Genomic DNA, 25,265 nt, shown 5'->3' on the forward strand with positions numbered 1-25,265 from the left:
TGAGCCGTCATTTCAGATAGTGCTTCAAATATCTGTACCCAATATTCCATTACATTCGGGCACTCCCGGGCAAGGTGTAGGAATCCAGCTCCAGGGCTACCACATCTATCGCAGCGATCGGCGTCTCGTAGCCCAAAGCGGCATAACTTAGCCGGGGTACGATACATGCGCTGCAAAAACTTATAGTGGATTATACGCAACCTAGCGCTGGCCGATATTTCCGCAGTTTGTAAACAGCAGTACTGCCACTGCTCGTCCGTAATGTCACAGCCCAGGTCATCCGTCCAATGCGCCTGTGCTGTACTATGAGGGTGCTCTCTCTCTGCTCTAATTACTCGGTTCTGGTTGGATACCAGGTGCCTAGGGCTCTCATTCTGTAATCGCTGCTGTAACGGCTTTAGGGCTGCTGGCTCCCGCGGAAAGCTCGGGAGGATGGCTCGCATACCCTGTCGCAAGCGCACATATAGAAACATTTCCAATGGGGTAGGTCGCACTTCGCCAAAAAATTGAATAGCTGAACAGAAAATACCGTTGCAAAACAGGTCCCCCCAGGTTTGTCTGCGCACTCGAGTGCATAATTGTCGGAAGCCTTCCTCCTGCAATAGGGATAGTCGTGGGTGGTACGTCAAGGGCAAAATTGAGGAATACAGAGTCGAAACCCCCAGGGCCCGCATAATATAGTGCCATGCGTCCACTGTGCTCGTTATTGTGGTTTTCGCTGTGTCACGAGGACAGGAGCACGCGTGTATCATCCCATCTAAGTGAATCGGGTCCGCCAGCCAGTGCTCCGCCGCTACCTGCGGCATACACGCTGGCGGATGTACCCAATAATAGACATAGTGTGCTTGGGCGCAGGCGTGATAGAGTTCAAAATCCGGGATATCAAATCCACCCTGTGCTGCTGGCCTCGTGAGCACCAACCATTTTACACGCGGCTGTTTACCGCCCCAGAATAGCCGCATAAGCTCAGACCGCAGCATTTTAAAGAAAACCCGACCCGGGTGATAAGGAAGATTCAGGAAAAGATATAAATACTGTGGAAGTATCACCATCTTAATCAATGAAGCTCTGCCAGCCATTGACAGAGGTAAGGATATCCAGCATGTGACATTATCTATAAGTCGACTTAAGGCAGTTCCATAGTTAAGACGGATCATTTCATCTCTATCCCCCGAAACTTGGATTCCCAAGTGCAGCAAATCTGTGGTACACCATGCCAGCGGGTAGTCCAGTGCGAATTTAGCTACGGCCGCTGTTAGGGGGAAGAATTGTAATTTTTCCGATTTAATTTGAACTCCCGAAAGTGCCCCAAAGACTATGAATTCCCTTAATAAGGGGTTTAAGTTATTCTGGGGATCTCGGACATACAATGTCATATCATCTGCGTATAGCGAGATCAATATTTGTCGCAAGGGGTATCGGAGCGCTCTATCCCTATGAGGCTGCCGCAACCTGCACGCCAGGGGCTCAATTGCCAAGGCGAACAGGAGAGGGCACAGCGGGCACCCCTGCCTAGTCCCTCTTGTGATGGGGAAAGCAGGCAAAATCTGGCCATTGACCAGTACCCTAGCAGTAGGCTGTTTGTATAGCAGCTTTATCCAGGACACAAACCCCGGGGGGAATCCCATACGGAGCAAAATTCCAAAAAGGTAGTCCCATTCGACTGAGTAGAACGCCTTAGTGGCGTCTAGGAATACCGCAGCCAAAGGGAGCTCAGGCAACACATTCTGTACTATTGAGAATAGCGTGCAGAGATTATGTGAGGTCGCCCTCCCAGGAATAAAGCCCGACTGGTCTAGAAACACCAACTTCTCTATCAGAAGGAGAACTCTATTCACCACCAACTTCGCCAAGATTTTAGTGTCCCAGTTTAGAAGTGACAGCGGCCTATAGGAGGCGCAATACTGTGGCTCCTTGCCGGGCTTCAGTATAGAGGTAATCAGGGCCTCTCTCATGGAAGGAGGGAGCGAACCATCCTCAAGGGACTCCTCATATAGTTCCTTTTAGTATAGGGGCCATAATATCTATGTATGTTTTATAAAATTCAGCGGGAATGCCATCGAGTCCCGGCGCCCTACCTGACTTCTGCTGCATTATGGCTTTGCGCACCTCGTCCAGCTCGAACGGGGCATATAAAAACTCCCGATGGTGGTCTTCTAACCATCCCAGTGTGATGTCACCCAAAAACGGCTCAAACTCCAGCGGGTCCCTGCACTGTGTTGTATATAACTTAGAGTAATGATCTACCAATACCTCTTGTATATCCGGCGTACCTCTGCACATGTCTCCATTCGGGGATGTCATTTCCAAAATGTAATTGGAGAACTTGGGCCTCTGTATGGCCTCTGCCAATGCCCTCTCCGGACGATCTCCCTCCCCATATCTCAGAGCCTTCCAGTATTTTCCCATAAACTTAGAATCGCGGTTCGCCGTGTCTATGTATTCCGAGAGCTTATCTCAGAATTCTAGTGGTGCTTGTCCCCTGTCTCCTCCAGTCATCCACTCCTCCAAGTCCTTCAGTTCTCTCCCTAGCCTCTGAAGCCTACCCCGGATATCCTGGAGCACTCCAAAACTTTTGGAGATACACACTCCCCGGATCGTAGCCTTGAAGGCCTCCCATATGATTTCCACCGAACTCACTGACCCCCTATTCCTCTGAAAAAAACTCTGAATCTCCTCCTCCAACTCCGCATGAAACACCACGTCCAGCAGGGCTGTAGGTGCCATGTGGGTCTTGGCCTGCCTCCCCCGGCAATTCAATCAGTAGGTGCACTGGCGAGTGATCCGAATATGTACGGGCCAAATGGGTCACCCCTCTAATATATGGGCCCAGTCCCCTCGACGTTAAGCAGTGATCTATCCGGGCCCATGACGCCGTGCTCGGCGTGAAGTGCGTACCCTCCGTGGACCTCGGGTGAATATGCCTCCAAGTATCAAGTAGCCCTCCCTCTTCCAGAATATCCTGCATCGCTGCCTGCGAGAGATTATAATGATGTGGCGCCGCCATGGATCTGTCTACGCTAGGGTTGAATGACACATTAAAATCCCCTCCCCAAATTATATGCGTTGTGCCCAGTGCCAGTATTTTACCCCACTGAATTGTGAAGAAGTCGGGCATATCAACATTCGGACCGTAACAGCTGATCAGCGTGACAGTGTCAGTTCCCAACCTCCCCCATACAATTGCATACCTTCCCTGCGGGTCTGTGATCTCTCCCTGTGATAGAAAGGGCACTTGCCTTTTAACAATAATGGCTACACCCCACGCATAGGAAAAGTATGAAGAGAACAGCTTGTAAGTTGCCCACTTCCCGGCGAAGGAAATATGCCGCTGTGGATTAAAGTGCGTTTCTTGTAGGAACGCTATACTAATTTTGTGACGATCCAAGTATGAAAGTATCTGCCTCCGCTTCCTAGGGTCCCACATCCCCCTCACATTCCAGGACAGAATCCCTATACGATTATCAGGTGTCACTTCACCCGCATTAACCAGAGACAATAACCCAAGCTGTTCGCATATCGGCATTCACCCCACCATCCACGATCGCACTTGGACTTTGCTGTCTGTCTATAACCACCTGAATTCGATCTAGTAAATTCCAACAAACAATCCCCCCCCCACTGAAGCATCCCCAACATGCCAGAAAATAAATTCCCTCCCCCATCCCTACCCCAATGTTCCCAAACTAACAGAGCTACTAAGCCCTTTCTAGGGCAGGTAACGAGAAAGAAATGAGGGCTCTCCCGTGTGGGGGCAATCACCAGGTGACGCGTAGGTAACACTTACTTCCCCAGGGTCCCAAGATGCCAGTCCGCACCCCGTATAGGAAGTAAGGGTGCCCGGTGTGTCTGATTCATCTTCTCCAATGCTCAAGCTAACATTTTACACAGCACTATAAGTTGTTCCGGCAGCATTTCCATATACATTTTAATGACAGACCGCAGCTCACAGTCTTTTACTGGGTCAGCTCGCTACTTCCTCAGGACAGCGTGGTCAGTCAATATCCGAAGTGGTGGGCGTCTGGGAACCACCCGTAGATTGCGCCGTTTTGTTGTGTCGTCGCAGATGCTTCAAGAACTCTTTGGCTTGCTTGGGCTTAGTACATAACATCTGCTTCCCTTGGTAAGTTATGCGGAGTCGGGCCGGATATAGTAAGGCATAATCAATTTGCGCCTGTCGCAACTTCTGTTTGCATGGGAGGAATTTCCGCCTGTCCTCTGGTACCGCGGCAGTGAAGTCCGGGTAGATAGTAAAATTGACCCCCTCATAGTGAAGCTGCCTTTTCTCCCGCGCCACCCTAAGGGCCGCATCTCGGTCTCTATAGGAGGCGGGCTATTATAGGATGTGGCGTGCCCCCCACCGGTGGCCTAGGGCCCAACAAGCGATGCGCTCTCTCCACAACAAATTGAGGAGAGCAGGATTCTGCCCCAACCGACGCCAACAGCAGTTTTTCCACATACAGCTCCATCCTACCCGTGTTGGTACTTTCGGGTATCCCTAGGATTCTAATGTTGTTCCGGCGATTTCTCGCCTCCATATCCTCAGCTGTGGCAGCAATAACTTTCAAGAGCTTGTCCATCTAGGCCGTGGTGCTCTGCAGACGCGCTGTGGTGTCCTCCGAGTCAGAGATGCGCTTTTCTGCTTTCTTGATCCGTTCCTCGTGTCCGTCTATTTTGCGAGCAATGTTATCCATTCGTGTGTTCATGTCATCCATTTTCTCCGCAACTGCCGCTATGCCCTGTCGCACCTACAATATAATAGTTTTCATATCAGCGTCAGATTCCGCAGGCGTCTCACGACCGCCCAATGCCGCACTGCCCAGGTCACTATCCGGGAGTGTTTTAGAATTCTTTTTAGCCTCAAACTGGAGCCGAGACTGTCTAGCGTCTAGTTTTCCCATTCTGCCCGTCTTCAGAGGGCCTTCTCAGAGTGTCAATACAACCAAGGATACTCCCAACTCCGCCGTCACAACTAGGCGCGCAGCGTGTTGTCCAGTGTTGTCAGTCAGGCAATGGAGAAAATAGTGCCCTCCGGCTACGGCATGTCCGTCTATATATATCTCAGGGTTTCTAACTGCTGCGGAGTTAGACTGGAGCTATCACTGCCGCGATGTCAATTGAGCCAGGGCTTCCCCCTCTCTCGTGCGGCCCCACTTCCCTTTCAGTACATCTAGTCGCCTCTCTCCTCTGCCATCGCTAGCATTCTTCAGGTAACTTTATCGGTCTGCATAGCTCTCGCAGCATTCTAAAGAACAGCGTCGCTACACACTGCGTTAGGGCGCCCCCCTAGGAGGCCTCAGCTCCGTCCAAGAATAGGGTCCACTCCACCTCTAAGCTGGCTCAGCAGGACGGGCACCAGTCAGGATCAATGAGCAGGCAACTTTAATTTAATTTTTTAAAATTGTATTTGTTCCTGCATAGATCCATGTTGAGGCTGCCGTTGCCATACCAGCGGAGCGTCTGTTTGCTTGCTTTGAATCCATCCAAGCCCCAGATTTCCTACATTAGTCTTATCTATGGTTTCCATTGTTACGCCCTTAGAATCTACTTCCTCTACCTTACACTTCTCAGGGTCCAGCTCCTGTTTAATATTTATAGCGAACAACTGCATGATGGAATTCTGTTGCACTGTTTTCCCTTGTTTCCGTGTTTACCTTTGCCTTTTCCTCTCCCTTTTTGTGGAGACTTTCTCTATTTTTGTTTTTTCATGGCTTTCAACTGATTGGGTCTCATAATCCTTTACCTCAATTACTTGGTTAGAGAAACTGGCCTCTCCATCGCCCAGTACTGGTTCAATTACTAGGTTATTTGTTCCGATTGAAACTCATTTATTAGATTTATTGTATGCTTTGTTACAAGTACCTTTCCTGACTGTGATCTTACCTCTGCCAGTATTCCAGTAAGAATTGAGGACAAAATGTGTGGTTTATCCCCTAATATTGCACATTGACATGTAACTTGCTGTGTGTAATTATGATTTTGTGCTCTTTGAATGAGGTCATTTAGGGCGTGCAATTTTTTATCTATGCCCACGACATGAACTGTCAGGATATTTAAAAGGTCCAACTGTAGTTCTTGCTTATCCGCCCGACGATGTATAGCAATTGTCATGGCATCCATAGTTGTCAAGAGGGCACCCCAAGACCCCCCGGTATTTTCATTGCCTAGTAGTTCCTTGTTGGTTTTACCCTTATTAGGGTCGATTTGTATCAGGGAACTACTGCTTCGTGCGGTAAAAGGGTTCAAGCTGGTTGAGGTTACAGCCCCCCTGACCCCTTCTGCCACACTCATTGCTTACTGTGTGAACTGCATTTCGTTTATTTACTGAATTTATCATTCCTGAAAGTTCAATTAATGGTTGATCATAAGCCGTTAGCCCTTCCAGGTGCTCCTGTTGATCCTGTATATCATTTAAGTTTTCCCAATTGCTAAGATTCAAGGTGGAAAAGGAATCTTTTAAGTTGTTTTTATGAATTTCTACTTGTATCATTCCTACGTTTTCTGGATGCCCATCTTGCTGTAAACCTTGGCTCCTGCTGCTTATATTACTAGTGTTAGACTGCTTGTGCACTGTTTTGTTTACCATGTGTTAATTTGCAACTGGGCTTCTATAGATTGTAGCATCCTTTGATTCCGAGGGTAAGTAATCTGTTATTGTGTCCCTCTTTTTCCCTGTGCATAGAGCAAATGTTCATTTTTTTGATGGAATAGTTGTAGTAGCTGTAGATGTATCCAGCTCTATTATGTCATCCAGACATAAAACTGAGTCTTGTTCTATAGTTGTTTGTCTGGTTCTCTTTGCTCGCATTTTCCTGCGCTGCATTGTACCAGTTCTCGCTTTACCAGAATGCATGGCTAAGCGCTTAGGTTTGATCGTATGTGTCACCTTATGTAAGTAATATTAATAAAAATTCACTATATTGGGAATAACTAACAAGCACCTTTTTCCTTTATCCTTTGACCTTGGTGCTACTTAGCACTCCAGTACATCCAAAAGCAGGGCCGCCGCAAGTGACTTCCACACCAGGAACAGAGTCAGGCGACAAGCACACCCAAGTCTCGCGTGGCCTAGAGCAGGGGGGCAAGAGGCTGGCCCGTCCAGCAACCAAGTATCACTCAGTAAGCACCTACAATGCCCGATCACCCACCGGTCAACAGCAGGCCAGAAGCAACCGGCAACCAGTCTGCAGACGCCAGCGGGGCAGCCAGGCAAGCCACACCAAACAGCAGTGCAGAGCAGGAACAAGTGCCCCCGAGGCCGACAAGCCTAAGGATGGAACCAATAGCCAAAAACAAAAAACTTGCAGAACTACACTGCACTCAATTGTGCACAAGCCACAGGACAAAAAACATTGATGGATCCTAAAAACGCAACCAAAGGAGCTTCCTGGTTCTTGCTTCTGCTCCTTCAGGTTTACGGAGGGCGAGTGGGGCCGATCAAGAGGACTGCAGGCTGCACCCAGAGCTATCCAGGCCGCCTCTGCGGGCTGCCTGTGGCACACACTCTGCAGCTGCCGACTGTCGGCAGCTGCACTCGCCAAGCCAAATTGAAAAATAAATAAAAAAATTATTGATTGGTTTGGGTAACCGGATTCAAGAAAACCCGCAAGCCTGCACGCTTCGGATCCGGAGATTAGAGGGTCAGAAGATCAGAGCCGCAGCAGCAGCCGTAGATTCTCGCGTGCTCGTCCTTGCGTCGAGTCCTCGCTTCAGCTTCCCGTCCACTTCCTTTCCGTGTCTAATGGAAAGATTACCATATCATCATGCTTCAAGAAACATGGCCAATGGAATCAATCACACTCACAGGTTATTTTGAGTTCACAAATCTGCAATAAATTCATCATCGAAAGGCCACCTTACTGGAGGCATGGCAACATACATCAGCGCTTCAATTCAGGCCCACTGTACTATCTGGCCTCAGTAAGACCCTAGAACTCTGGTAGTACAAATGAAAAACTGGAACCAGGTAAATTAAGCAACACACTTGTGCTACTAAATATGTATATACATCCAAACTACAAGACAAAATGTGACCTTAATGAAATTAACATTATTAATATCCAATGTAAAGAAACTACCGGGAGCAATTGACCAATTAATAACTGGCAAATGTAATATGAATCTAATTCACACTCAGCAGGAAGAGGAGCAACTGTTGATCCAAGATCAACTGTGGCATGTTCAACCGCAGGGAGAGAACCATCTGAAACAGTGACATAAAAGGGGAACTCTTAGCCATGAAGGTAGCCCTGCTGAGTCTAAGAATGCTGAATGGTAGATTTCCAGCCGACAGCTCCCCCGGCACCTACACACAGTACAAGAACATTTAACTCCATAATAGATTACACAATCATATCTTTACCTCTCTAGGTTTATAATATAGTTCTTGATACAACAAAGGTTCAAAAGCAATAATTTTCCCGAAAGAATCTAACTGCAGATTGTTTTAACCTTCTTCGGCTCTATAGCTGCAGGGTTAGTAACGTTTTACACATCAGACAACATAAGGTTAAAATGGACTGAATATACAATAAACTCATTACAGGTAGTAGCAGCAAAATTGATAAGACTGTCAGAATGCAGAGAATACCCTTTTAGAGCTCTGGGAGCATTTTCTAGGCAAGGTACTAACCATCTCAACACATTCTAGGAGACGAAACAAACTGGACATAAAAAACACTGGTCCTGTAAAATATAGTAAAGAACAATCCTCTGCAAAGTCAAAAGAGAAGTAAACAGGGCATGGAGGTCCTAACAAAAGGACCCGCAAAATAAAGACATAATAAAATACTTTCAGAACAAAGGTTGAAATATAGGACATTGATCTGGGAAAAGATGCAATACAGGTAAGCCAACTTCTGGGCAAAGCTGCTACAGTTGAGCAAAGATCCAAACCCAAATCAGTTCTAGTTGAAAGTTAAATGTATAGGCCAATGCCCTTACAGTACAAATAACTGAAACATTTCAGAAGCAGAGGGGATAATTTTCTTACAAGAAATGCTTTTGCTTACAGGAGAGTACACTCTGCCAAGGAAACCAAAAGCCTGAAGGTAAACTAGCGAATGAGGAAAGTGCTGGGATATTGGAAGTTGCCAACAGAACAACATAGTCCAGAGAAGGCACACTATGCAGAAGAGAAAATCTACCCCTGTCTGGAAAGAAGTGTGTTGCCCATGAATTGTGGGTATTTGGAAGTAAATAAAGTGCTACAGAAGGGACCATCAATCATCTCAAAGGTGAAGACAAGATAATTGATAGCAAATTGTCAAACCTGTATGTGAAAGGTAAGTAATTACTGAAACTGTTTATGCAACAACAGATTCATTCCATATCATAACAAAGTTCATCAATATACAGCATTCACATTCTGGTATTATGGTACATGGATTTGTAGCAGTGTAGAAGGATTTCTCCTCATAGGCTACCACAGGCTTGTATTTTTAAGTAACACTGCATACAATACTATACAAAGTAATACCTTTGAAGACACTCACTTTCTATGAGATTTGCAGAGATGTCCTGTGGATTGTCTCAAAGGGAGGAACCATGAGCTTTGACTAAAGAGTGCTTAACGCAAAGGGGAACCTTTGATGATGGGGGGAAAAAATAGCCTTAATACCCTTTAGGAAGTCCTCAATGATTGGGACTCTGAAAAAAACTGTTTTGTGAATAACAATCTGTTACCCAATACGTGACTGCCAAATCAGATCAGACTACTGGGATACAACAATGCACACATGCTCACAAAATCTGGGCAGAACAAATGATGTGGCTGCAATAAAAATGTAAAATAAACGATAAATGTAGAACCAATGGTAATTCTAACTAATTTGCAACGGTTCTGTTCTTAGCAATACTATTGGCAAAAATTGAATACGCAAGGGGTCACTGAGAAACAGTACATGTGATCAGGCTCTATGAACTTGATATTAGGCCAGATGTAGGTTGAATATTGTTCTATTTAAGGAGGATTTAATAGTGAAGGGATCCCTTAATAGACACAAGTGCAAACATTATCTGGACATTCACTTATTTTTGAGATAGCAGTCTCTGAAACTAGTCATTCTTTTGAGTTGAAACTAAACAATATCTTATTGAATGATCCAATAATGAAAGAAAACATTAAATTGTTATTATTGAACATTTTAAACTTGACATCATCCGTTATTCATCTTGGAACAATATTGGATTCTTGCAAGGCTGTTCTGACAGGTAGACTTGTACATGGAATTGGACCATCTAAACTTGAGATCCAATATATTTATATATATGAAGTTAGTTATAAAAGTGATCTTCTGCGACCTATCTGTTTAACAATGCCTGTGCAATAAAGGCAAAATAAATATTTAGAAGCAGACCACATATCAGCTTCAAAACGGTACCTGCTTTTATTGTTACAAAGACAACTTTTTTGGCACCATAAAATTCTGCCTCCGCTCCAAAATGTATTGAGGTTCATGTGGCTGTTTTACTTTGACAGTACCTCATTTTGGAGTTGGAAAAAAGAGAGACACAACTTTTCCAAAGACATGTATTTCTGTATCTTCTGTGTGGTATTTGTAGAGCGCACAATCATTCCGAAGGACATCAAGGCGCTAGGATCGCATACAAATTGGTGCAAGGGGAAGTGTTTAATTAAAGCTCCGACTATATTTAAATAAATGACTAAATTGACTTAGTGCCTGGGGAACAAGAACATTTTTAGCTTCTTTCTGAAAAGCAAATAATCGTCTGTCAGGCGCAAGTCAAGTGGGAGGTCGTTCCACACAACAGCGGCTGATTTGGAGAAGGAGCGGTCTCCTATCCTAACTCTTGTGGTGCGTTTGACTTTTGCAAGGGCCAGATGGCTCTATCTCAAGTTGCAGGACGGAACATGGAACGCCAACTTGTCTCGTAAAATGTGTGGACCGTTCTCGTTCAAGGTTCTGTGAGCGTAGCAGAGAAGTTTGAATTTGTGTAGCTCTTTCAAGCTGTCGGAAGCAGAGCTGTATCTGTTTTCATCACAGATCAGTCTAGCGGCTGCGTTCTGGACAACTTGGAGGTGAGAAAAAAGGTAGTCAGGCATTCCCACATAAAGCGCATTTTTGTAGTCCAGCCTACTTAGAAAAAGAGATTGAGTTATTGTTTTCCTGCAGTTCAGAGGGATCTAAGGAAAAAGTCTGCGTACTTGGCCCTGCATGGATAGGGCGTTATCGAATAGGATGCCCATGTTTCTAGCTATACGCTTGGGTTCGGGGGTGGTTCCCAGCGCTTGGGGCCACCAGCTACAGTCCCAAATCGAGTGTGCACCCCCGAAGAGCAAAATCTCAGATTTTCCAGCGTTTAGCTTTAGGCAGTGATCTGTCATCCATGTTGCAACTTCAGTAAGGCAGTTACTCAGGTTGCTCTTGGTGTCAGTGTTAGCCGATCTGTCGTCCAAGGGGGATCAGTAATTGCGTATCGTCGGCATAAGAGCAAATGTCGAAGCCCCATTTCCAGCTGATGGCTGCTAGAGAAGAGACATATGCATTAAAAAGAGTGAGGCTGAGAGAATATCCCGGACTCGCTGTTCGGGAGAATAGGCTCAAAACTGCACTGTGTCCAAAACTACTCCGATGAAAAAGAGTTATGGAAGGGGGGTCAGGTGCGACTTCGGCACGTTGACTGTGAACCCCAGTGAATACAAGAGGTCCTCCATAGTCTGGAGGTGGGAGACGACAGTCCGGGGCGAGCTCGCCTTCAACAACCAGTCGTCGAGATAGGGGAAGACTGAAACCCCTGATCAGCACAGATGAGCTGCAACCACCGCCATCACTTTCGTGAAAACCCGAGGGAAGCTGGTAAGGTCAAAGGGGAGAACGATAAACTGAAAATGCTCGTGGCCTACCGTGAACGGTAGGTAACGCCGGTGGGCAGGCAGGACGGGGATGTTAAAATAAGCGTCCTGCATGTCCAACGCTACCGTCCAGTCCCCAGGGTCGAGGGCAGACAGAACCTGAGCCAAAGACAAAATCTTGAACTTCTCCTTCTGGAGGAAGCAGTTGACGTTTCTGAGGTCTAAGATAGGACGCAGGCCTTTGTCCTTCTTGGGCACCAGAAAATAGTGAAAGTAGCAACCACTTCCTACTTCCTCTGGCCAAGAGAGCCGCAACTTCCTGACGGAGAAGGGCCAAGTGATCCTCCGACATGCTATGGAGTTTTGGTGGCATAGAGGGAGGGGTAGTCTCGAAGGGGACGGAGTAACCCGCTTCGGACTATCTGCAAAACCCACCTATCCAATGTGATGTTTTGCCAGTAGGGGAGGTGATGACAGATCCTGCCGCCCACTGGCAACTGGTGGCCCTGAAAAGTCAGACTAGGAAGGTTTGGAGGCTGCTGCAGAGGGGGAACTTGTGGACTGTGGTAGCTTGTGCCGGCCTGTGGCTCTGGGCGGAACGTGGTGGGGCGTCCCTTCCATAGCCATGAAAGGGGCAAAAAGCAGACTGCATGGGGCGCGAGGTGGTAGCGAGGCCTAAGGATCTGGCCGTAGGCCTACAGTCCTTAAAGCGCTCGAGCGCATTGTCTGCCTTGTTGCCAAACAGGCGATGGCGATCAAAGGGCATGTCCAAAAGTGTCAATTGGACATCCCCTGAAAAGCCAGTGGACCGCAACCAGGCGTAGTGTCTCAGGTCTACCGATGTGGGAATCGTCCTGCCTAGCAAGTCGGCAGTGTCCAGCCCACAGCGGATGGCGCACTTTGCTGTGTCCCTCCCTTCGACAAGCATACAGGAGAGTACAGCCCGGGCCTCCTCCGGGCACTGTGGCAGCACTTGTGTGACCGAATCCAACACGGAGTGGGAATAACAGCCCAAGAGACATGCGGTGTTTAACGACCGCAATCCTCAGCTGGCGGAAGAAAACATTTTCTTCCCAAGATGGTCAGCTTCTTGGATTCCCTATCTGGGGGAGCAGTAGGGAACGCACCTTTGGACGTTGAGGCTTGGACCACCAAGCTCTCAGGGGTAGGAGCCCCTGTGCTGGGCTTGGACCAAGTGCCCAGTAGAATGTCAGTGAGAGCTTCATTAAAAGGCAGCAGGGGCTCCAAAGAGGCTGTCGCTTGCTGAAGCACCTCAGTCAGGAGGAAGCTTAGGGCCCAAGGCCTCAACCGCCTTACATAACAACACAGCGTAGTAGCTCCCTCCTCCGTAGCCACGGTAGAGGGAGAAAGCATACAGGGTCTGGTGACATGTCAAGGCCACTGGCATCACCCAACTCCTCTCTCCAGTCCGGCTCTTGGAGCTAGTCTGTTAAAGGGTCTCCAGACCCCTCCCAATCCTCCTCCTCACCCTCTGGCACCACTCAGGAAAAAAGGGAATGCTAGGATAGAAAATAGGCACAAAATTGCCTACCGGTCCCGGATCCCGACGCCCGCCCGGCTCCTTTCTGATTCAAGAGGAGGGTCGGGTGCGATGCTGGCCAGGGACACGGCCGGCACCGGCGGAGGCGTCGATAATAATTAGGTGCCAGAGGAGGTGTCGTAAGGTCAACCGGCATCGACCTGGATCCAGGCCTGGATCATTGAGGGGCCTGCGGTGTCAATACCGAAGTCTCCGGCCTAGAAGCCCTAGAACCCCCAACCAAGTCCAAAGGGCCCGAAGGCACACCGGCGGAGTCGGGCTGCCCAAGGATGTCATGCATCGCTTCGTAAAATTCACCAAGTTGGGCAGGGGGCGCCCCGGCTCCTGGGAAGGGAGGGAAGCTTGCAGCCGACCCAGCAGGCTCCGAAGGCAGAGGTGCAGGTTGACGACCTTCCGCATCCCGAATCGCGTCGGCCGATGGACGGGGAGCAGGTGAAGAGCGACGATGCTTCTTCGACTTCTTCTTGTGCTGTGACTTATCCGAAGACTTTGAGGACGAGTGGTGGTGGTGGCTCCGCAACCAGTCCTGCGACCTCCCTCTCGACCGGGACCTCGAGCGGCGCGGAGCCTACTGTCCAGCCTCCAGAAGCTTTATGGCTCGCTCCCGCAATGACTTCGGGCCATGGCCTGACAGTCGGGGCACAACTTTGGGTCGTGGTCGTGCTCCAGGCACCAGAGGTACACGAGGTGCGGATCCATGACGGACATCAATTTGTGGCAGGACTCACACGGCTTGAAGCCGGTCCGAGGACGACATCCCTACGTGCACCAGGTTGGAAGACTCGAAAAAAGTAAAAAAAGAGTTATTCAAAAATTGAATAAGGGTACCACTCTCTCTGGATCTGCGCTGGCTGGCGCGGAAAAAGAAAGAACTGACGTCAGCGCGCAGGGGCAGCGTCTAAATAGGTACCACGACATCACAACAGTGACCACAATGCCATTGATGAATGCAGGGTCGACTGATGCCACCTACCGATGTGCAGGGGTACTGCTGAGAAAAAATTCTCTGGATCCAGTCTGACGCCTGTGGGTAATTCTAAGGTAAGGAATCCATAACTAATAGTCTCTTTCAGATATTCAAAATAACCTTGATTTTTTTTGCCAATATGTTTCCCTAAAAGCATCGATTTATTGAGCCACTTAACAAAATGAAGATTTTTCATTTGTTTATAATGTATTTTACAAGGGAGCACATTTCCAGGTTTTCTGCAGATAGTTCACATTTGTTCATAATACAGAAGATTATTCTAACTTACTTATCTGATTAAGACCTGTAAATAGAGAAGTCCAATTAATGTGGTATTCATGAGTGTCAAGGAGGAGAAACTAAGCAACGTGCCATTATAAGGGGATCTTGAGTGCAATTTATTTGAAAGGATTTTAATTATCTGTTTGGGGGAAATGATATAATGTCCTACAAAATGACAAGATTTTCTGATACCTTTCATTCAAGTTTACAAGTTGCCTTTGTTTTTCTGAGTAATCCAACACAAACTTATAGAAAAAAAATACAGATTTTCAATTGGTCTGACTAACCACTATCTATCAAAGCCATACCTCTTTGACATGAGTGTGAAATGAAACAGACATGTCCAGTAGAATCTTGCGCTGCTCCACGCGTCGCACAAAATCTTGAATTCGGTCTTCCAATTGATGAGCAGCTTGGTAAATCTCTTCTGGATCACATTCCCCTGTCTGAGCCAGCTGCTCTGCTGCTTCTAACAACTTGTCAGCATTTGTATATGTGTTCTGGTGGAAAAGTATATGAAAGAGACACTAGATTAAACTCTGTTGTTGTGTTGCCAAGCAATCTATTCTATATCCAGTAGGTTTCTCTTGGCCCCCTGGCACAGCAGGTATAGAAAATGTTATTTACCTGTAACCAGTTATTTGTCACATGTTGTGTAGTAGATCACATGCTGCATACTATTCTACCACCTAGTGCTGCATTATAAATATTAAATTTAATTACTTTAGGATTACATTTCACTTCAGTAGACTTGTGACCAAGTAGACCAATCCCACAATACATAAGCACACATAATTTAGTTTAAGAGTATTGCATTTTCTGCCAGTGAGAAAGGGTGTGTCTTGTTCTGTGGGTTAAGTAAAGCAAACTACTGACACCCCAGAACTTCCATACATATATCAAGGGGATGGTTATGTGAATCTACAACACAAGATGCAAAAATCTGGTTAAAGGTAACTAATATTGACAATTTGGAGGATGTGTCGTAGCAGATCACATTATGTATGCTGACTTTAAACAGTTACCCATCCCCTTGAGGCTGGAGTTGTCAGAAAGACACTGGGGGCTTCCCTGTTTAAATGCATGTCTACATGGTAATGTTTTGGGAACGTATGAGCAGAAGACCGCATTGTGCCTTCCAAATATTCATTGGTGGGATGTTGCCAAGAAAAACCATGGTTGCCTCCTCTTTCTTTAAGTGTCGAACGTGCCTGCAGAACATTCGTGAGCTGAGTTGTTAACCACAATCCATCTGGCTATGACCCTTTAGAAATGAGTTTCCCAAGGTGTCTGGGTGCAAAGGAGACAAACAGCAGTTTTTTCTTGAGTTAATGCCTAGTATTGTCTATGTAGTACATGAGTGCTCGTCTGACTTCTAGTGAATTCAGGGTCCATTATGGCCTGCTTGAAGGCATTTGAAATAATGAACAAGTTACTTCACTTGGGTAACAATGTATCTGGATGAGACACAGTCTAGTCGCAGATTCCTTAACTCCAGGTGCCAGTCTGGATCTGGACATTTTTTAGCAGTACCTCTGCCTGCCCAGGGACGGCGTCGCATGGCTCCGCCCTAACGTCGTCCACGGATAAGACATCAGTGGAGCCATACAAGTCTTATAAGATTTACCTTCCTGCAGCTGCATGAGGAGTGAGCTGTGAGTATTGACTAAGATGGGGGAAGAGTGTTACTGTTCGTGTTAAATGAGATTACTTCAGGGGACTGATTGAACACTAACCCCTTGTACGGTGCCAATTCCTTTTTTGATACAGGGCAACACACACAAGGTTGGCTCTACCAGGAGGATAGACTTCCTACTCTTATTGTGAAAACTGCAGACGAGGCGTTCCAGATATCTTCAGCAGCTTTAATTATTGTATCTCATTCTTCCTTTCCCCTGTGTGGTTTCTCTCAGGATAGCGGTCTACAATCACTCCTGGTAGATAACCCAAGGTTGAGTGGTTGGACAGCCTTCATATCATTACCCTCGCTGGTCGAATCCTTAAGGCTAGTGGTGGTTCAATCTGACATTCCTAACAGTTCTTCAAATGTGAGAGCATGCATCTTACAGACCCTTCTTAAGCATGTTATTGCTACAAGGAAATCCACTTTTCAAGTCAAGAATTGTATTTGACAATTATGCAGCAGCTCAAATGGTGGTCTCATAAGCAGTGTTAAAACAATGTTTAGATTCCACGCTGGTATTGGAGGTGTACGAGGTGGAATTACTTTTTAATCCTTTCATGAAGGTTTTGATTAGAGGAATACGGCAAAGTGACTGATGCTTGCTCATTTGTAAATATGCTACAATAGCAGCTAAATTAAGGCGTATTGAGGAGTTTGCGGTGATTTTTGTAAATCTAACAGGTAGCGTATTAATTGTTGTTCTGTTGGGGAAGAGCGGTTAATGTGTTGTATTGCACAGTAATGCACAAAACGCTTCCATTTTGCTGCACAGCAAGCTCTTGTTGTAGGTCTTCTTGCTTCATTTTAAAAAGTCACACATTCCTCGGGTAGATTGAAAATCCAAATTCTATTACACCAGGAGCCAGATTCCAAGATTGAGCTGTTGAGGGTTGGGATGTCTCATCCTGCCACTGCTGTGTGTTTGAAGATTTGGATAATTGGGTAGCTTCTTGTGAGGTTGCAGGGAGAGCTCTAATAGTGTGGTGTGACATGGTTGACGTGCCCATGTGGGTGCGATCAGATTCAGAGTCATTGACGTCTGTCTGAGTTTCCTGGCCACATAAGATATTAGTGGGAGAGGAGAAGAAGCATACAAAAATATCCCTGACCAGTTCATCCATAGAGTATTGTCCTTGGATTGTGGATGTCTGGATGCAAAGGTGTGGTGTTTTGCGTTTTCCTTTGTTGCGAACAGATCTATTGTGTGTGTTCCCCACCTTTGGAAGTATGTTTGTAGTAACATACTTCCCTCCCCACCGTAAACCTGCTGGTGTGTTCTGCTGAGAAGGCCTGCCATTGTGTTCTCCTCTCCTGGTATGTATTATGCTAGGAGGTGAATGTTGTGATTGTTGGCTCATATCCATATCTCTTGTGTCAAATGGGAGAATTGTATGGAATAGGTTCCCCCCCGTTTCGGTATGTAATACATCGCAGTCATATTGTCTATGCGTAGAATGAAAGTCTTTCCTGCTATGTTTGTGAGAAAATCTTTGAGAGCAATTGAAATGGCTAGTAGTTCCAACATGTTGATGTGTAGCAACTGTTGTGTTGTCCAGGGTCCCTGAACCACAAGGTCCTTCATATGAGCTCCCCATCCTAGAAATGATGCATTGTTGTGCACGTTATTTGCGGGATTAGATCTTTCAAGGCTCAACCTGCTAGAATGTTTTGATTGTTCCACCATAATCAAGCCTGATGAACCTTGGGTGAAATCAACACTAGATCTTCCATTTTCCCTCCCGCTTGTGACCATTGAAATGCTAAACACTCCTGGAGGGGTCTCATTTGTAGGCAAGCATGAGGCACTATTGCTATGCAAGATGCCATTATTTTCAATTATTTCATGATTGATTTCACTGGTAGGTGATGATGTGTCTGAAAAAGGTCTTATTGGTTTTGGAGATTGGGAACCCTTTGGGGATTGGGGTTAGCTGACCCTGAAATGGCATTGAGAATTGACCCCAGATAAGGTTGAATTTGGGATGGTTGGAGATGTGACTTGGTGTCTGATAAGACATTTGTATTTGTCTGGATTCTTGAGCAGTCAATCGTCAAGGTAGGGAAACTCCTGAATGTTTTCTCTTCTTAATTTTGCTTCTACTTCTGCTAGACATTTTGCGAACACCTTTGGGGCTGTTGTTACTCCAAAGGTCAGTGCATTGAATTGATGACGACGTCCACTGACCCCAAATCTCAGGAATTTTCTGTGTACTCGATGAAATGGAATGTGGAAGTAAGCATCCTTTAGGCCTTATGCAGTCATGAAGTTGACTTTTTGAAGTAGTGGTATTATATTTTGTAGTGCGACCATGTGAAAATATTCCGACAGCATGTAGTGATTTAGTAGCCTTAGATTCAGAATGGGTTTTGGGGTTCCATTTTTCTTTGGTGTTAGAGGATAAACTGAGTACACTCCTTTGTTTGGTACTTGTGTGGGACTAGTTCGATGGCCTTTCTTTTTGCAGCCTCTTTTCTTTTTTCTTGCATAAAATGTTACATTCCCTCAAACACTACCCCTTGATCTTAAGTGGGTTTAGAACTGTGTCTTTTGTTTCTTGTGTGCAGATGATGTGCTTTTAGAAACTGTTTGAGGCTTTGAAATGGTGGATACATAGATTTCCTTCTGTTTTGAAGAGTGTCGGAGGTGTTTCTCAGAACTTGGCTCCTTAGTTTTTAGACTATGTTCCGCTCTATTCTGAAGGTTTTTTCATCTCCGATATATGTTTCTTAGAACTCTTCAGTGCCAATGTTTTTGTCGTTCTGAGTGATGCCTTGGTATCGAAGGCTTAGTCAGCACTGAAGCACTCTTCGGTGCTGTTAGCTTTTCGGAACTGTCCTCTTGTTATTGCCTGGTCACCCAATCAGGATTGAGAATATTCTCATCATTTCTCAGCTGCGAAATTTGGTTATGTCTTCGGCCTGAATCCAAAGGTTGTGGCAAACCATGGCGGGGTATTGGGGGTGGTGAGTTAATATCTTGTTTGTATGGGGGACAGTAATACTCACGGTAAGTAGTGTCGTCTTGGTCGTCGTTCCCGGGTTTGTGATCGGCACCGGTGAACTGGGCTGCACCAGAGCCTGTTCTTCCACAGAAGTTATCTCGACGTGGTGTAGTGTGGGCTGGCTATGACCATACCTCCTCTTGTTGGAGCAATGGCATCGCTGTCCAAGTCGCTGTTGTGGCTGAACTCTGCCTCAGCTGCTTGCTCCATAGTGGGAGCGAGGCGTCGATCTTGTTGTATTCAAGGAGACTTTTTATTTTTAAACAATGCGCAAGCGGCACACTGTTCTTCCTTGTGCTCCCGAGAGTTACAAGTCACAAATGTTGTGTGTCGGAGTGTGCGTACTTGGCTCCACACCAAGGGCACTGTCTATAAAGTTCTTTCTTCATCTCCATCACCAGGAGATGATCATCCTCGATGGTTGACTATGTTTGGTTTCCGGGAAGTCCTTTACCGGTGTAGAATTTGATTGCGAATGCTATCCTACCCCCCTCCCCCCTGGTAGGCCATCGAATTCTGAACAGCTTCGGCATAGTCCATCTGAGCCCAATGGCAGACAAAACTTTCTGCGGAACAAAGCATTTAACATGCGCAATATCTTAAGGGGGAGGAGAAACGACGCAGATCATAAAGCTTCCCCGAGAAAAACAACCTGCAAAGTCCTGATGTGTGTGTGAGTGTATATATATATATATATATATATATATATATATCACTGAAAAAAACATAGGTTTCAGGGAAGTTATAGTAAGTTGGACATTTCACTTGTACAAAACCATAGAAATTCCACCGTTATAGTTAGTTCTGCTAACTATAACTCGCGCCCCCGCAATGCACTGCTGATGACGTCACCAATTACATCATTCATGACATGGTCAGTGACATCACTAATGATATCTCAAATGACATCACTGATGACATCCTCCAGTGACTGTGTTTCTATACACTTTAAATATGTTTTATATATATGCCAAGCTGTATTGAAGAATGGGTGGGTGTATAAGTGTCTGAATAGATGATTTAGTAGGTGTGTAAGTGAGTGATTAATCGTGTCTTACTGAATGCATGGGTTAGTGACTGTTGGAAACGGGTAGCGTGGTGCAGAGCGGGCGGGCCAAACTCCAGAGGAAATGTGCAAAGCATCCACGCAGTACACACATGCGACACACAAGGCACACTACAAAAAGAGACACTACACCAGTTTAGGTAGAAATAACTTTTGTATTGTCAAAACCACTAGGTGTCAGGTAATCTCTACACTGCGCCAACTGGCGCTCGGTTCCAATTTACAGGGGGGAATTATGTACAGGGCAGGGCCAATCGGGCCCCTGCCGGAATCATTGCGATTTACAGATAAAATAATTGTACGTGAGAAATAAAGCTCCCATCCATCCACATTAATCCTGCAATAAAATACATCAGGGCATGACGTGAGACATTAGGCCGGAACACCTGTAACGGAAACCTCACAGCATCACAATAAACATGACCGTCCTGGGCATCCCCTGAAGCAGGAAATTAGGTTAGGCAGAGCATCAATACATCAAACCCTGGCATCTGAAACTAGCGCTGCCCAGAACAAATGACTAGCACTTTACATCAGGCCTAAGAACATAACGCTGTACAGGGCAATAGCGCTCAGAACATGGCACATAAACATAGCCAAATATTAGCGCTCCCAAACTGGCCTCTACACGTAGTGCTGCGCCTACCCATCTAATAGCGCTTCTAACAGGGCACTTGAGCATAGGCACCTTCACCAGGGCTGGTCCTTGAAGCCCTACCTAGCAGCTCACTGGAGCATTGACCATAGCCGGCTCCTGGAGCGCTTCCCAATATCAAGGATGAAAGCGCTACCTCCTGTTCGGGCTGGGAGCCTTCCTTGGGGGGTATTCCCCCGGGTCCCTTCTTCTTATGTCCCGCCGTTAGACAGTCACACTGGTGCAAAAAAAGGGGGGGGGGGCGGGCACCGACAATGTGCCCCGTCGCCCTCTCAATCCCCCGCTCCTAGAAAGGCCCTGTCTGTGGGGGGAGCCTTCGCTCCAGAAAGGGCTCCCAAACACGGAAGCCGGCTCGTTGCAGCTGCCCGCTGTCAGGTGGGGCAGCTGTGCAGGCTCCTGGCACCAGGGGCGGGCACCGGCAATGTACCCCGACACCCCCCCACCGAGCAAAACCCCAGGCCCCACTCACCAGCTCCTGGGGCCGGCTCCGGACTTCGGTTGCTGTAGGCGCCGCATGCGGGGCTCTCCTCAGTCCCGGGGAGCCCCCGACCACAGCAGCGCGTCTTCAGACTTCGCCCGGGCCCCCTCCTGGGACCCGGGACTTCTTCCGCGGGGCTCTCCTCTCCTCACGGGGAGCCCCCAACGTCACTGGGGCACTTCCTCGCCAGGGGGGGAGACGGGGTAGGCTCCCGCTCTCCCCGGGCTTCTTCGTCCGGCGTCCTCCGGCCTTCTTCTCGGGCCTGAGCCCGACAGCCAATCCCGTCGCGGCTTCCCGGGGGCGCGGCCACTGACACGGCCGGCGCCCCGGTTGCCGGGCAACGCCTGCTTGCGTGCCTCAGGCCTAGCGCGGCCTTCGCTGAAGCTGCGGCGGCTCTCCCTGGGCCTCGGGGGCCGCGGCGGTGATTTTGGTCAGTTTCTCTTTGCGGGGGCAATGCGGGGTAGGCTCCCGTTTCTTAATTCAGCGCCAATACGGGGTAGGCTCCCGTGGTCTAACTCCACACACCGCGTGGCGGCACACACACAGGGTAGGCTCCCGATGTCGTGAATAAGCACCGAGGCAGCTGGCACTCGCGCCGACGGCGATATCACGCGGGGTGGGCTCCCGCTGGCCTCCTCAGTAGGCTAGCACACGGGGTAGGCTCCCGCTGTGTCTTTCAGCGCCCAGCTCTCCCTGGCCACACACTCCTCACCTCCTTTGGGCCACGAGGTGTAGCGCTTTGCAGGCGCTAGGCGGTCCCACCAGCTTTAGGGGCCGTGCACAGTCACTTCCAAGATAGCGCTCACCAAACCTAGCGCTCTCCTTCCAGGGGCTTGTAAATAGCGCTCTCCTTCCAGGGGCTTGTAGATAGCGTTCTCTGGTCCCTGCCCCTTGATTGAGGGTTTCTTGAGGGGGGGGAAGTTGCGTTGGTGGCTGCAGGCGGACTACTCAGTCTCTGCCTGTCGTCCCTGGATTCTCATCTCGCCGGGCCAGATCAGTGGGTAGTTCAGGATCCCTCACTCACTTAAAGGGCAGTGCCTAAACCCTGTCACCTTCAGAGGCATAGGTCCCTGACTGATCCTACCGCCTAAACTCCTGCGAGGGCTTCTCCAGGTTTGCGTTGCCCCAACTATATCTTTCCCTCGCCCTGTGGACAGTAGGGGGGGGGGTAGGTAGGCTCAGGGCCCAGCACACAGGCCTATGTGGCGGCAACCCCTGGCAGCAGGTCCCCTCTCTCCCAGGTCCACCCTCTGACTGACTGCATGGCAACCCAGCTCCTCCCTTTAGACGCCCCTCACCCCACCTTCCAGACAGTGCCAGAAGCTTCTAGAAGCGTCTGGGGAAACTAGCTCTAACTGGCCTAGGGGGAGGGGTAGAGCACCCTGGGTGCCAGGCTTCCCTCCAAAAGCTGGGGCTGCTGGGAAATAACGCCTAGACTGTCAACCCAGCTCAGTCAAACGGCGCAACCACACAGCTTTGGCATCCATTTTAAGTTACATTTTTAAAATGGCGAAACCCAGTCTGCACACATTCAGTCTTTCCATTTACACATTTATTTTCCCAGAAAAGCGAAAAATTTCTGGGAAAAGGGCCAAGTCCAACAGTGACTAAACTGTGTGAATGTCTGTATTAGTCTGTCAGTTGATGTTTAAGTGGCTGCATGGGTTGGTGAGTAGCTACATGAGTGTCTATATGGGTTATTGATTGGTTGTCTGTATGGGTGCCCGAGTGTGTCTGTGGGTGGGTGTGGGGTGTGTTACTCTGTGCATAGATGTGTGAGTAGGTGATTCACTGGGTGTATGGGTTCAAGAGTGCATCTGTGAAGGGCTATATGGGTGGTTGAGAGTGTGTGTGTGTGTGTATGGGTGTGTTGGTGAGTGAATGTATGCCTCAGTGGTACATGTGTGAGTAACTGCATATGTGAAACGCTATATATGTAAGTGTTGGACTGTATAAATGACTATGTGAGAGTGACTGATTGTGAGAGTGGCTGTATGGATCAGTGTGTGCTTGTATTAGTTATTGTATAAGAGATTAAGTGTGTGTTAGTATATGTTTCAATAAGTGAGGTTGTGTGTGTACAACTGTATAGATGTGTAAATGGGAGTGTGATTGATTCTTTGCATGACTAGGTGTGTGAGTAACTCTGTGGATGAGTGGTGGTGTGTGAGTGTCTGTATAGATAGGTGAGTGCATATGATAATGCTGTATTGATGGTTGACTGCATGTATGAGTGACTGTATGGGTGAATGAGTGGATGTTTGTGGAGACCTAGGAATTAGTGAGTGGGTATGTACTAACTGGTATTGGTGTTTCTATGGTTTCAAAATTGGTAGTCTGTATTTTAGAGTGGGTGTATCAAAGGTTATATCTGGGTATGAGGAGGTGCATCAGATTATCACGTGGATGATGTCATCAGTGATGTCATTTGAGATGTCATCAGTGATGTCACTGACCATGTAATGAATGATGTAATATGTGACATCATTAGCAGTGCATTGCGGGCGTGCGAGTTCTAGTTAGCAGAACGGTGGAATTTCTGTGGTTTTGTACGAGTCAAATGTCCAACTTACTATAACGTCCCTGAAACCTATGGTTTTTTTCAGTGAATTTCAATGGTTTTTTTAAATGCTAATATCGAACTATAACTGGCCTGAAACCTATGATTTTTTCAGTGAATTTCAAAGGCTTTTTAAATGCTAAATTGTAAATTTAATATTTATAAAACTTTTTTTTTTGTAAATTACAAGTTTAAAAAAAACGATTTTGTAACTAATATTCTATAATTATTTCCTTTTATTGTTTTCATTTTAATTTAATTATGTAATGTCCTATGTCTAAGAAAATATATGTAAAAATACTGAAGTCGCATACCAATCGTGTACCTATTAGGGCGGGTGCGCGAATTCAAGCCGCCATATTGGAAAAGTCGAGAAGGAGCCGCGTTAGGATTGCGACAGATGTGCAGTGCGTGGCCCCGCGAAATGTCACATACGTATGGGATCACGTCATGTGTGCAAAATATATGCAACAAGTACGTGGTGCATGGCCCCGCGTAACGTCATATACGTATGGGTTCGCGCCATGTGCGTGTTTCGAAAGTGAAGTTTGCCCGGACCCGCGTGACTGCATATACGTTCTGGGTTGAGCGACGCCCGTAAAAAAAATATGTATGTGTATATATATATATATATATATATATATATATATATATATATATATATATATATATAACTTTCATGTACATATCAGAGCAAGAGAATATCTAAACTATTTTTTAAAATAATATATGTGCAGTTGTAATAAACTTGTATTACTCTTAAATATATTTTCGCGAAGTCGCGTTGGGTGCGCCCTGGGTGCACGCTCGGTGCGCGACTCCCATGTGACTTTAAAAGAAACCATTTAATTGGTTGACAAGGTTTTTCATTATAGAACTTGAAGGGCAACACCCTTTTTAGTCATTCTCTCTGCCGCATCAAAGGAGAGACACCTGCTGTGTTTTTAGGAGCAATAGTGAGAGTTTTTTTGGTGTTTATTTGAAAAAGTTCTACAATGACTTCTTCTGACCCTGCAGTAGAGCTTCCATCTGATGAAGAAGATATGGTTCCACCTTCTAAAAAAAGACCAGAATCAATTGTGTGGAAATTCTTCACAATTCCGGAGGGTGAAAGAAATGTAAATGCGAGGAAGGTGAGCTGCACGCTCTGTCCCAGAGTGCTATCAAGAGGCAGTGACAAGAAGTACTCATGTGG

The 25,265-nt window shown here is 46.9% G+C and overlaps 1 protein-coding gene across 2 annotated transcripts in view; it reads right to left on the reverse strand.

The window, feature by feature from the left end:
- Positions 1-25,265, reverse strand: part of TRIO (trio Rho guanine nucleotide exchange factor) — a 4,621,980-nt gene that overhangs the window by 3,447,131 nt on the left and 1,149,584 nt on the right. For both annotated transcript variants that reach the window (XM_085606120.1, XM_085606121.1), the window contains exon 11: positions 14,934-15,125. In XM_085606120.1, the coding sequence (XP_085462246.1) occupies positions 14,934-15,125 (192 nt within the window). The remainder of the gene's footprint in view (positions 1-14,933; positions 15,126-25,265) is intronic.

This window comes from Triturus cristatus, chromosome 5_1, assembly GCF_964204655.1.
Source record: "Triturus cristatus chromosome 5_1, aTriCri1.1, whole genome shotgun sequence".
Lineage (NCBI taxonomy): Eukaryota > Metazoa > Chordata > Amphibia > Caudata > Salamandridae > Triturus > Triturus cristatus.